Below are 13,972 nucleotides of genomic sequence, written 5' to 3'. Positions count from 1 at the left end.
AAAATATAGCACCGTGTTTGAGAAGGCTTAGGAGCCTCCGTCTGGTTTTGATAACGCGAGACTTGCAATGTAGTTCCGCAAAATCGAGGCGATGATAATCGACACACAAAAACATAAATAGGCTTTTGTACTGCTTATTAGTCAATACACCACCCTCTGTCAATCTTATTAGTTATTCTTTAAAAGGCGAAGCAGCTTTTGAGTCTGTCGAGATCTATTCGAGAAATTTGGCGACCAAAATGGGACATTGCCTCAAACTTATATTTTTACAGGTTTCCAGTTAGTTTTTGAATTGGTGGAGGGCACTTTTGCTTCTGTCCTTTCAGCAACTGTGCGCCTATTCGGAATACGACAAACCGATCGTAGACTTCGGGCGAGCAAATAAACTTAGAATTTGATTGAGATTCATCAGCTAGAAAAATATTAGCTTATAGTTAGTTTTCGTCTAAACTCGCAAAACAAACTTCCTGCTTCCACCATACTAAGTATATGATTTTGTTGGCAAGCAAATTGGCTCTTTTTTTGTACATGTAGTGTACATGCCTCAATAGATCCTGGACGCTCCGCGTATGTCACACACAATAAAAATGATAAAAAACGCCACACCTCATTTCCCTTACCGATACATAGGCCTGGGACTGTCTTCGTTGGGAGCTCGCTGATGAAGTGGTATCAAGCAAAAAATCTGTCCGGTTAAAAATACTGTGCGCGAAGTAGTAAAACCAACGATTGCTCTTAGCAAGCATAAGCAGTACGCACACGATAGACAAGCCGAAATGAAGGAAATACTATCAATTTTCTATTGTTTAGTGTTCATCGATTTCGAATTCAACCACTGTTGAAGATGCTCAGCGGATCGTCTTTGTGTACAGGCCATGAACGCGAAACTACCATTGGTTTCCGGCGAAAATTTTGCTTTCGTTGAATTTTGTCTGTGTTGTTTTTTATCGAAAACAAATCAAAAAGCTCCACAACAACAAGTGACGTTCAATTGTCTGATCTCTACTGATGTTGCTTGATTTCTTTTAGTGACAAACCACTGTAAAAAGTCTTAAGATATCATTAGAAGAAAAATGAGAACAGTCTAAATGAAATACAGCTCCGAACAATGGAAGCGGATATACACTTTATTACAGTCGTATTTTCGAACGGTGCTTTCTGTTCTCTAAAATAATCAATTGGTTGTTTGTATTCGTATTCATGATAAATCCACGATAACTGATAATGAACAATTAACAAAATGTATTTGAAAATAACGAACTTAAATTTCTTGTATCATAAACATGTTCTGTAAGCTACTACATCATCTTCCTTAAACTAACTCAAAGAAGCGCTATTTAGAATTGCAAAGATCATGTGGGATTTACTGCTTGTCACTATTGACTGGTGTATGTAACTCGTCTCGTGCAACGGACACTTGGACATATGGTTGAGTTAGGGCGAAGTGCCGGGTCATTTTTTATTAAATGCGTCGTATAGTCCGCTCTTCGAAGTAGTATGAAGGCTCATTTTTTACGGATGCTCAACACCCAACAATTCATAATTGTTTTTGTTTTTGATTGTAGGCTAACTTCGCTGACCTGTACCTACCACGCAACCTGCAAATCCCAAAGCCTGTTACGGTTGAGAAGCTACCGACTTGGGACCATGGAGTAACCTCAGGGCCAGTCACGATAGTCGACTCGCAGACATTTTTAGTACCAGGAGTTATGTATGATGGACTCGGTCCAGGTACTGTATTTTAAACCTATCGAACATACACTTTATATCATCTTAGAGACTAGGCATCTAAAAAAATACTTAAAGGCTGCCGAATGTAAATCTTAAAGCTAAGGAATGATTCGAAAATTTTGAAAAAATGAAAAACAAACGTTGCTCTTTTGTTTCCAGAGAAGCAATCACTAAATTTCTAGTATATAGTTTTCATTCTTACATACGTGGTATCAATAAAAGTAGCCCTAACGACGACCCAAATGACAGCCCGGAAGAGGTATCACCGGACCTATTTGCTTGCTATGTCTTCTATGCTTATATATATATGCTTTATAGGCTTGCTATGTATGTTATATATATATATATATATATATATATACTGCTGGATCTAATAATACTAGCGTACGGTATAGTTGAATAGTTGCAGTAAACCGATGATCTTTGTTTGATCGTCGCTGACAATATTCAGGTTTTTATAAAGTGCTTAGCAGCGTCATTTCAGCGCTGCCCTAATGATACATTTTTATTAAATATATACCTTCGACCAGCATACATTTTCGTAGAGTAAAGCACAATTACATACTGAAAAAAATCAACCGTTGTCTTTTTAGCTGCCTATTGGTGGGTATCTAAAGGAGAGCGGAACCATCGGGGTGGTCTTCGGTTGGCTGATGAAAATGGAAGGTTTGTACCTCGTTTGCAATTTTCGAGCACCCCATTTTTATTCAAGAGAACGCTTAGTGATATATGATAATGTTTTATGTTTTCACTACAAATACAAGAACAAAAGCATATCTCAAATGAAATCCCAAGGTGCATCGTGGCGCCGTCCAAAGCTGGGTCTCTTGCAGGAACCGCTGCGGTCTGCTTTGAGTCCTGCTAAATCGAATACGTGTTCGCATCCAGCTATCTGGAACACATTTCCTCAAAGTAAACATACAGATCAACTAGAGTACAAACACAAAACAGAAATCGTGACTCCATAAATATCGTCTGCCCCATCAACGTACGCAAGCATCATGCTTCTCTCAGCCGCGAAGTCACGTTACGATTCTACGGCATCCACTAGTTTGTGACTGGTACAGAGTACTGCCCGTAAGATAATGGACCATCAAATCATAGACGGCATTCCTGCACACGTTCGTGTGTCACATGTATACGCTGTCGTTAATTCGTGCTTGTAGATTGATATTGATCGCTAATGATCAGCGGCGAGTCGTCGTCGCGCCTGGCTCTTTGCTACTGCTCTTGCTGTTTTTATTACTATTATCATCAGGGGGAAAATAAAATTGGGCAGGACAAAAAGAGGCATAACGTATAGGAGGACCATTGTCGCTCGTGTTGACTTACGGCCGCGATCTGTAAACAAACGACTATCGCTCACTGTGAGTGGAGTCATTTACCAGCACAGCATCGTTACATATGAACGCGAACCATTTGATACACGAGACAAAAACGAGAACACAGAAAGATGGATAAGGAAAATGCTACCTGGTTAACTAATTTGATATGCATAAGGATACGTTTGAATTTGTTGGGCCGACGATGCTGCAATTAAAAAATGTCGAGAACGAAGACACCGACAAGGAAATACGCTGACGACAATATGACCACGGCGTATTATATACTCTGTGTTGGATAACTAGTACAATCCGGCAATAAACATGTACTATGCTTATTTCCTATTTGCTCGTTCGTCCTGCTGACGAAAAATCGATATAGATAAGTACCTGCGTCAATACATTTGGTGCTAGTATAGTTGTTGATTTGCTACTAATACCGATGATTGAGAACGATAACAGAAAAGTTGATATCACAACAATGAATGTTGCAATGTGCACCTACATACATCGGGTACTTATTTGAAAATGGGCTAGGTAAGTGTTTGTCAATTCTAAGAGACCCAACCTGTCAACTTGATGAGAATCATTCAATCAATTGTTAGTATCTGTATGACCTTGTCAGGTGGCGGGACGTAACAGGTATAAAATTCGAAGTTAAGCGACAACTGCTTGTTTTATAGGGCGATTATGTTATTGTTTGGACGAGCAGGATGTGCGATATACTTGCCAGTGAGATATTTCAGGGTACACCAACTGAATTGTGCTGTTATTTCCGCTAGGTATTACTTTAGAGGGATGGCCATTTCAAGTATGAAACGAAGTGTGCGACTTCAAACCTGAATTACCCCCACTGTTTCGGAGCTTACTACGCGAACACATTGAGATTGCGCCGTCACGCGAACCGTACTGAATGGCTTTCCGTGCGCTGCCATATCGATCTACGGTTTTGTCACACCTTAGAGGATAACCCAGTAGACATCTTTTCCAGTATTTTCGACTTCGTACACCGATACAGTTTCGCCTTGAATTCATATTAGTTCAAGCAGCTTAGTACATGATTCCAAATTCCAAAAATAACAATAACACAAACATCAGTATAGAACGAATCAGCTGTTTTTTCTCCGACCGTCTTTAATGTGCAGCGTAAAAAGTCACCTGTTAAGGAAGAGCCAAGTGCAATGAGCTTTGTCTTTGTGTTCCGATTTTTTCTATATATATATATATATAACGTAGTATTTCCTCGCGAGTTATTGTGGAATGTATATGGAACTGTATGTAAAAATGGAATGTATATGCAACTGTAATTCGTGTGTTAACATTAGCATGATAGCTTGTTGATTTAAGCACGCTCATTCACGTGTCCTGAACTACATGTATAATGAACTTAAGAAAAAAAAACTAGAGTATTAAGTAGAGTCCTAATTCATCAGTTTAACTACTTAATTTATTGATATTGTGAGACCAATGTACTGACGGACCTAGCGTTTAAAAGTCCGAGCTCGCCCGGCCACTCAAGAAGCAATCGTTGGTTTATTTGTTTACGTAAAAACTTCCTGTGCATTAAAAAAAAAATTCAATACGTACGTTTCTTTCGTTTTCCAGTTAAGACCGACAAGATATTCAGATATTTCATAATAATTTTTTTCACTGCGGGCGTTTTTTGTCTTGTTGCCAGTACCGTAACTCGTTGTTATCTTGGTATTTGACTAATGGGCTTCTGCCCAGTGCAATAGAGCCTAATTCTACGCAGAATATTTGACGGGTTACGACTATACGTTTTACGAGTGCTTTAAAGTAATCTCCGAACTTCTTTCAAATGTACTTAATGGTTGAGGACTCCTACTCCCTTGAGATGCTCCCTTGGCCTACTCAATGCTCTACTAACGCGGCTTTTCGTTTTTGGTTGCAGTCGTGATCCTCTTCCTCGGTATACTGGTAAGACAGTCGTAATCAACCTTCCTGATGGCTATACGATATACGACTTTGATCGCTTTGGAATATACTGTGAATTGGCTGACGTGGATTTCGGATCAATTAAAATCCCCCACAACGTCAAAGTGCCTCCATCGCAAAGAGCTTTTGGGATTCACATAGAGGTGCGTTTCTAATCTTTAAAGAACAAGATCATTGCTTATATCAATAAGGTTTATTTCTCTACCTAAATCGAATAGGTTCGTATAGACTACTCAACGCCTACCTTGCTTTTTCTCTAAATTTTTTACCACCGAAAATGTATTTACTTTTGGCCTTAAATTTATACGTACATTAAATAGTTAGATATACGCGTGAAATATTTTTTTCAATTAAAATTACTTTTTCCCACTTGTTTGAATGGGAACGTCGTATATAAAAAATTACCTTAGACTTGCTCGAGTTAGTAAGATATATATATTATCAAAAAAAAACAATACGAGCGTTTAAGCTATTAAAGTTATGAATATAATTTCCATTTCCTAACAAGGAATTTTCCTTTAATCCTATGAATCTGTAAATCTTGAACACAGGCTCACTTATAAGACTAAAAAGCAACTATAGAAAAATCTTATGAATTTCGGAAAATTTGCTTAAAGCAAAGTTGCAGGTATTATTAGGCTAATGCGAAGAATTAGATGATTGTGACCCGAGGCTCCTAGGGTATCTCACTGATCCTAGTAAAACTCACATTTCACAAATAAAAATATCATCATTATCCTAGATGATCATAGCATCAGATATTTAAAAGAAACAAAAAAAAAAAAAACTAATAATAGGTTTTATTTTTACACCATCAGTTGCATTGCGCATCTTTTAACATATATCATAGTTAGTGTATTCTTTATATTTGTGAACCTAGTCGTCAGTAGTGGAATAGTACTCGAGTCTGAAATAGTTTCCACAGTTAATGCGGCAGAGACCTATCGGCGGTTTGTATGTGATATGCGCGCCCTCTCTTTTATGTAGTGCTAAAACACTTTTTTTGTGGTGGCGGATCCATTGCTCTCAATGACTTACCGAAGCACAATTTCTGTTTTATCATTAAATAAATTTCGCGTAACCCTCTCCTCAGGTGGCATATTATGGGTCGATGTGTGAGTCCCATTGCACGTAACTACCCTGAGATTGTTGTCACTTCTTTATAACATGTAGTTTCGCTTGTTAATTAGACTGGAATATACTTCTAATAGTTCCACGAGCCTTTTCAATTTGCGTAGTACACCCTCCACACATCTTGTGCATTGTATTACAGTTTATTGATCTGCCGCTGTATGGCCGACTCGTACTTTTTTCGTAACTAGGTAGCACCCATGGGCTGCCTACCTAGTTACCATCTCCTCACATAAGCCATGGACGCCTCGTGATCTTCTTTTCTGCTCTGTTCTTCTTCTCCGGCCTCGTTTTCATATCTTTGATTTGTACCCCTTTATTCCATGTATATGCTTTGTCTATGTACCTTTGTCAATGTGTTCGGTCATCCAATGTCCGCTGTCCTATTCTGTGTCCGTCTTCGCACACCGCCTATGCTGTCCACTTGTTGTAGTCAGCACTGGGGGATCGAGTGGCTTCTCTGTCACCCGCACGCAGTACAGTGGTGCAGCCGCAGTCCGTCGTCGACGAAAGCAGCGACTCTTCGCAGAACAAACTCAATTGCGAAATCCTGCACGACCCCATGGGTTTCGAGCTTCGATGGATTATGGATGGAGACGAAGTGATCATGCAGCTCGTGGGACGTGTTGGTCAGTATCAGATCATTAAACAATTTATGTTCGAAATAATAAGCGATTTTACCTGGCTGTTTCCTAACGCTGTGCTATTAGCGATACTCTTATGCCGGAAAGATGTCAAGGGTTAATGATATAAAGCTTAAGCAACATTAAGAAGATTCCCCTCAGTGGCTTTGCTTGTACTATATACAAGCAGTTAGTACTAATTGACCTCATGCGTAGCTCGTCGGTCACAACTTCCCTTAACGAACTTCTACAATCCAGTAGAGAAGGCTGATGTTTTGTACATTAAGTCTATGTGTGCACGTGTGCGCATTCGTGTTCGGCAATTTCAGATGTGGGTGAGTACATGGCTTTCGGCTTAAGTATGGATGACACAAAAACGAGGATGGTCGGATCCGATGCTGTTGTGACGTGGATCGATCACCAGGGACGGGGACACGCCGTAGATTACTACCTAGGATCGAAGGAACAGGTACGTCTACGTTATTTGATTTATGCTTGTAAATAGTTCTTTGACATTAGTAATATTAAACTCGATTCAAGTCCATGCACGTGGACATAAAAGCAAAACGCTAAGACAATAGGGAAATTTTCTTTATTGGACATACCTCATTCACTTTAGGTGAAGTTGTAAAGTACATCATCATTATTTGTAGAGAAAATACTGTATGTAGTCCGATCCTTATTTCTATTATGCATTTCGGATCTATAATTCATATTAAAAAAATTGCTCTATAATTGTGTTTTTAATATATCTGAGGAAATTTTGTCTTTTTCATCAGTGTGTGGGCAAACGTGGTGCCTGTCCAGATATTAAGCAACGAGGCGCACGTGATAGTGTGACGGTCCTAAACACGGCCTTTGTCAACGGTTACCATATGATCACGTATAAACGACCACAGGTCGCTTGTAAGTATACCTACCCGAAGCTTAACCCTTAACTGGACTTAACTAGCAACTCAGAATAACGACTTGTGGCTTATGCAACGATACGGAACGGAGTTCCTTAACTTAACATGCGAAATTTATCTTAAGTAGACGAACGTCGCATAATATGGTTAGATCTTCACGGCCCTCCTGTTTTTAATATTGATATAAGTGATAAAAGAATATTTTCACTCGATAACTTAAGCAGAACTGTTAGGGTAAGTGCCACAGTTTGGCTTGCATAAAAAACATAAATGCAATTGAGGAGTGTCCTTACATTGTTAACGCGAAGGTCGTTTTTACATCTTTGGTGTTCACAGTAGATGAAAAGTACGACCAGCATGTCTACTCTGATGGCCCTCAGGCCATTGTTTGGGCTCTTGGTCCTATTAACGGCAAGGGTGAGGTGTCGTACCATAAACTAAGAACCAAGGGTGACCTCTTTATCGATTTCGCGCGAGCTCCACAATGGAACTGTCCTAAACCTGATGATATCTCGACCCTAAACGACCAGCCCCGACTAGTCGCTCAACAACGTTAGTTTCTACACGCTCTAATCTTCAGTTTCAATGACCACGCAAGATAGGTTGTACTGAAAGATGTTTTTGCAGTATTCTAACAGAGTTACCAATAATTTGACAACTATGAGATTACACATACACAAGTAAACCAACATGTATTTAACAACAACAAACAGATTTATATATATATTTTTTTGTTGAAACTATATTAATGTTCACCAGATTTATGCGAGGTATTTTATATAATATTAAAACACATGCTGAGTGCGGATGTTGTTCCTTAAAAGTTAAATTTACTACTATTTAACTTTTTAATTGGATGTACCGCATTTGCTGTCATTTAAAATTATTTTTTTGCGCTTCTTTTTCCTCTTACGCGCAGCAATTAGCCAGGCAACTGCTCGTCAGCATGCCTGGGTTATTCCCCCAGTGGCGTGTCCTGCCGATAATAAGTTCTACGCCCAGATCGGTCCGGCTGGCGGTAAAAAGGGTTACCAAGCGATTACAGGGCATGTTGGCTGGGGCATCGCGTGGTATATTAATGGTCTCATGATACCCGAGCTATATGTACAACGTGGCGTCACCTACACATTCGTCATTGAAGGTGGAAATAATAAAACACATACGTCAAAGAACCATCCTTTTTATATAACTTCCGATCCTACCGGCGGCTATGAGCACAAATCCCAAGCAGAGCGTAGGGTGAGCGTGTGCATTGACCACATCGATTTAATTGCCCTTCTATTCGACAAATGAATATGTGCTGCGTGCATTTATAGTATTTATTGTTGTCTATATGTTTTCGTCCCCACTTTGCAAATTTTATTGTCCGAAAACCCAATATACATGTATACGTAAGAAAAATTCATCCCATTTATTGCGTATTTCAGACAGAAAAAGTGTTTGCTGGAGTATCCTTCGACCGGAGTGGACGCGCCACTCCAACGGCTAGTACGTACATTATTCCGTACATTTTTTTACGGTAGGGCATGTACGACCTTGAAGCTTATTTCTTACTTCATCTAGGCACGTCCATTGTTAAGTCGGTATTATCTAAGTAACGTATATCGTTGCCAATCCTCATGAAGTGTTATTAAATTTATTTCCAGTTGCAAAAAAAAGTATATTGATTCTATATTGAGGATCATATTTTATTCTATTTTATACACTATAACCTTAAATCTGGCACCAGCCTCTTTCCTAGTGAAAGAAGCCTTCTGCCACTTATGACTAATCTGTCAAATTTGTATCCCCTACCACAGAGGGTCGACTTTGCAATTACGAATACCCCTTTAAACGAACGGAGCTGCCTGACGACTTCGCAACCTTTGAAGATTTCGCCACTAACCTTGAGATCAAATGCCAGGAAGGCCGACCCGCGTATCTTCAATGGACGCCTGACCAATTCACACCAGATCTCGTCTATTACCAGGTACTATTTGTTGCACGCACAAAATACTGATACTTCTCGGAGTAATAGATTTGTAAAATTTGCTTTCCTGTTGAATAAGAACGTGACCAAAGTAGATAGCCGCTATGAACATCAGTAGCTGCGGGGAATTATCAGAATTGATACTATTACAACCGCTTCTTCGTTTCATAGCTTCACAAGCGATATCAATAAATCAGGGAGCGGAGATGATGACGCGCGAACTATGATGCTATCGTGTGGTTATTCATGCATTAAATAATGTATTTAATGATACCTCACACAAAGTACTACCACGAAAAGCTCTGCGGAAGGCGTAAGCCTCATAGTAAGAATAAAAATAAAAATTAAATTAAGAAAATTGCCGCGGTAATTTGTTCGTTCACAATTGGCCTTATAATTTTTCAGTGCTACACTCACCGTCACTTAGGCTGGAAGATACACGTGGTGGACAACTGTGCTGACCTCGTTCAGCAGGGGGCGGCAGCCTCGCAGCGTAGCGAAATTCGTGTGCCCTTTCCACAGGACTTGCATCAACCTTCCCACAAGAAGCATTCGTCACGAACAAGCCATATGAGAAAATTAGCCGACAAGGCCTTACCACATGTGAATTTTCATAGCCAGCGGGTGCTGCCATTAGATAACGTCACAGATCTCATTGTGGATCGGGATCGAACAGTCTTTCCCCGAAAGTTGGTTCACCGCCCACGGGTGCACTCAATCCGCATGGAGTCAGGGTTTCGCCCTGTGACGTTGCCACCGCGTGGTCTTCCGGACCCCACTACACCGCGACCAGGCCAAATGGGACCTCTTCCGTTCCTTCGTAAAGACCCTCTACCATTTCAAGGAAGCTTCAAACCCGGTGTACCTCACTTCGGCGGTTTCAACATCTCTTACGCTTCTGCAAAGATAAGAGAAGCATCCGGTCCTGTTCCTGGCCTTCCTCAGGTACCACAAGGCGCCTTAACTAAAGTTGACGGTTTCCTTGATGAAGATCGACTTGCGAAAATGGTCTGGTCTCACCGATTAAGCCGCGTTCGGCGTTCAACTGATAATGGAAACTCACTAGTAGAACCCGTCGCCCACGTGAGTGAGACGCGGAAGGCGATAATTCCCGAAGGGATATCAAGTCGTAGGGCTTTTAATTCGCAGTATGACATACTCGATTACGTTCTTAGACTTATTGCCGATGATGCTTAATACGTTAGTATCACAGCTGCATCATAGGCTGCGAAGGATTTTAAATCGACTTTATTCGTTCCCACCCTCATAGCATCATCAGCGAGCGTCGCCACCCTTAAGGAACGACACAGTTGATCTTTCCTTAACGATGGCAAAGCGCGCCCTCGTAATGTAAACTGTGTAAATTATAAATAATGTTGAGGTAACGCTTCAGAAAGCAAACTAGGTCCAATTATGCATGTCGATGAGACAACTCAAAACGAAGTGTACCTAGGCCTAGTATGAAATGAAGTTCCGAAGGCGATATTTTTTCTAAAACGTTTTTTACACAAGAAACAGTATCAAATTCATGTACAAACCACGAATCGAAAACCACAATAATATTTAATAGAAGCAGCGAAACAACCCGTTTTAAAGAATTTTACAGATTAGGGTTTTAAGGAAAGGTATATCAAGGTACATCAGGTTAAAAAGAAGTTTGAATCTGAATTTATCTTATTGTAGAGGACTTGGACAATCAATAATATCACAGAAGAGGCGTACAGTACTATTTAATTGGATTTGCCCCCTCCCCCCCCCCACATATTGGCAGGTGCCACCCTAAAACTTATGTTCATCATTATGACAGGATTATTCAATGATTACTTAATAGGGCTTTTCCGTATTCCTTTTTACACCTATTGTCATTATCCTATATTGGTATCATTTCTAGGGTTGTTGATGCCGTTAATCGATGTTGTTGATTTTGTTCTTACTATTGTTAATGTTGCGCTTTTTATGTTATTTATACGAGAAACGCGGACGATATTAGATAACAGGCCCCGCCATTCTTGGGTGCACGCTGTACATCAAATAGTAACCTTATCAGGAACTGGTATAAGTGAAAAAAAAAATGCTTTTAATTGCCCTATTTTTATTTTTTGAGAGGGGTACTTAATCTGTCCTAATGGGAGAAAGAGGTTGACTACTCTTTTCGGTTCAAACTTGAGGTGGCTTTCAGTGAAATTATTCGATATTGGGCAGAATATAATACGGCTATCATGGCGTGTACCAAACTGAAAAAGGTTTTCGTTGAGAATGGCTGAGTAAAGGGTTTCACGTTTGACAAATAGTAGAGATCGGACATTAGTCACAGAATTAAGCTCTCTGACTCTTGATCAAGGATCTGCCACGGCTTTCAACAATGTGAGCGTCTAAGTTTATCTCAAATGAAACAGTAATAATAACAAGAATACAATTAATTAGGGCAACTTATAAAAACTTACCTTTAGATAAACGGTGTGTCCAACCATGGTAAGATATAGTATACAAAATAACTGGAAATCAGTGTTAATATTTTTACTTCAAAAAACGTCTAGATAATTTTTTTTTATTAATTACATTACATAGCCGCATTAAAACTGTGAGCAAGTGGTAGACCGTAGGAGGCCTGAATATTACCAAATACATATATAAGTATATATGAAGAAATTAATAAATGACAATTATTTGACTCAAGAAAAGTGCGTTATTTTCTAGGCTTTTACCCTATAAAAGCAGACCACTATTGTTGGCTTAGATTCGTTGACGAATAGTATTTATAGTATGCCTTCTTCCAATTATTTACCGAACTGGACGTTGCTTAATCTCCGATGGCCTGACGTACCCAACCCAACATGGCTAGTGCAGCAATCGCTCAATTTAGATTTTGGGTTAGGACGTTACATTTAGACCATGTTTTGTTCTGCTTTTAAATTTCACTTAAACAATTATAATATAATTTATAATAGTATTTAAATCTAAGAGCAGCGATTGAGACTGATAAGAAGAGATGCTATCAACATCCAGCGTTTCTAAGTAGCTTTCCTCCAAGGCAAACTCACTAAGCCCGACTGGCAGAGATTTTGGTGCAGAGAACCGACTCATTCTATATCATGTCAGCTATTATAACCACGATTTAGTAATTTACGAGCGAAATCAAGTTATGAAATTGGACATTAAAATAACTATCCCAAAAACCAATTAAACTTAATTCAAATAACAGTGTGAAAAAATTGGCTAAATGTCACATGCATAGTGATCGTTTCTAATATTATTTTTATGTATATTCACTGGAGTTAGGTTACAATATGAAAATAACTTCTTCAGCGGCACGGTATATTTAACTTCCACGAAGTTACACTATTCTATATTAAGTAACCATATAATAATAGTTTTCATAGAGGTTCGCTTTCTTTATACATTTGTAAACAACCGCCGTATATAAATTAGCTTAAGTTGAAAGGAAAACGAAGTTACATGGGACTTGGCCCATATAACCTCGTTTGGCCCGATGCCGTTAACTGATGTTGAAAATAAGTACTGAGCCTACATAGATTAGAAAATGAAAGAATCTTTGATCAATATACCTGTTTACTTTGCCGCGTGGAGTCTGTCGTTTTTAACAATACTGTCTAGTTAATTCTGGTTTATAATGCTCCATTCGGCCCTATCTACCATATACTTCTTAAGGAAGTTATTTTTGATAGTTAAAACCGTCCATCACACAGAAACAAACCCATACAGCATTAAGAAGACTGACTATCCTTTTACATAAATTCCTTGTTATCCTCTATTCGTTCAGCACGTTGAATTCACCACCACTCGTAGTGACCTGTCATTTTTCATGAAGTTCCTTCGAAAAACGTTTTCATCTGCTGGCTCCAGCTCTCCACTAAGCAACGTACACGGTTATAAAAGCCCAGTAATGAAGAGCCACTGGAAGCCCATAACGTCTTTCTACAGCGTCGGGTGCCGCTAAATTATAAAAAAACATAATGAAAGGCCTCTCTCCTTTCCATCTGTCCACTTAACAATTTTGGCATTCTCCTCATTTGCAGTGATTAAATCTTGACGTTAGGCAATACTAGGGGCCTAATCGTTATTGCGCATATGACAAAATGAAAAGCCGTGAAAAGGATGCAAACACGGTTTCCTCGTCTTTCCGCCAAACCCCCATTGCTTCTTTCATTGCTTTCTGCCCTCTTCATTCCTCCTGCGTCACAATAAGGATATTAGAGAAGAAAGGGGGTATTCAACAATGGCTGCGCTGTTCAACAATTCAATGGCCGTCTTTACCGTTTTCCCTCTTCTGATCTCGGCAGGCTCTATAGAACAGCACGGGCTCGCAAGGGG

The 13,972-nt window shown here is 39.5% G+C and overlaps 1 protein-coding gene across 3 annotated transcripts in view; it reads left to right on the top strand.

Annotated features, from left to right (window-relative positions):
* LOC111264584 (protein Skeletor, isoforms B/C) overlaps positions 1–12,321 on the top strand; it is a 42,194-nt gene extending 29,873 nt beyond the window's left edge. For 2 of the 3 annotated variants that reach the window (XM_022840633.2, XM_022840634.2), the window contains exons 5-15: positions 1,566–1,731; positions 2,325–2,397; positions 4,966–5,152; positions 6,574–6,769; positions 7,093–7,232; positions 7,543–7,669; positions 8,008–8,223; positions 8,591–8,910; positions 9,099–9,159; positions 9,471–9,640; positions 10,046–12,321. In XM_022840633.2, the coding sequence (XP_022696368.1) occupies positions 1,566–1,731; positions 2,325–2,397; positions 4,966–5,152; positions 6,574–6,769; positions 7,093–7,232; positions 7,543–7,669; positions 8,008–8,223; positions 8,591–8,910; positions 9,099–9,159; positions 9,471–9,640; positions 10,046–10,837 (2,448 nt within the window). In that variant the 3' untranslated portion in view covers positions 10,838–12,321. The remainder of the gene's footprint in view (positions 1–1,565; positions 1,732–2,324; positions 2,398–4,965; positions 5,153–6,573; positions 6,770–7,092; positions 7,233–7,542; positions 7,670–8,007; positions 8,224–8,590; positions 8,911–9,098; positions 9,160–9,470; positions 9,641–10,045) is intronic. The other variant, XM_022840635.2, reaches the window with a different exon arrangement.
* Positions 12,322–13,972: the final 1,651 nt, after the last annotated feature.

Source organism: Varroa jacobsoni, unplaced genomic scaffold (genome assembly GCF_002532875.2).
Source record: "Varroa jacobsoni isolate VJ856 unplaced genomic scaffold, vjacob_1.0 scaffold_878, whole genome shotgun sequence".
NCBI lineage: Eukaryota > Metazoa > Arthropoda > Arachnida > Mesostigmata > Varroidae > Varroa > Varroa jacobsoni.
Note: the sequence above shows the minus strand (reverse complement) of the source record. Positions and strands in the feature narration are given on the sequence as shown.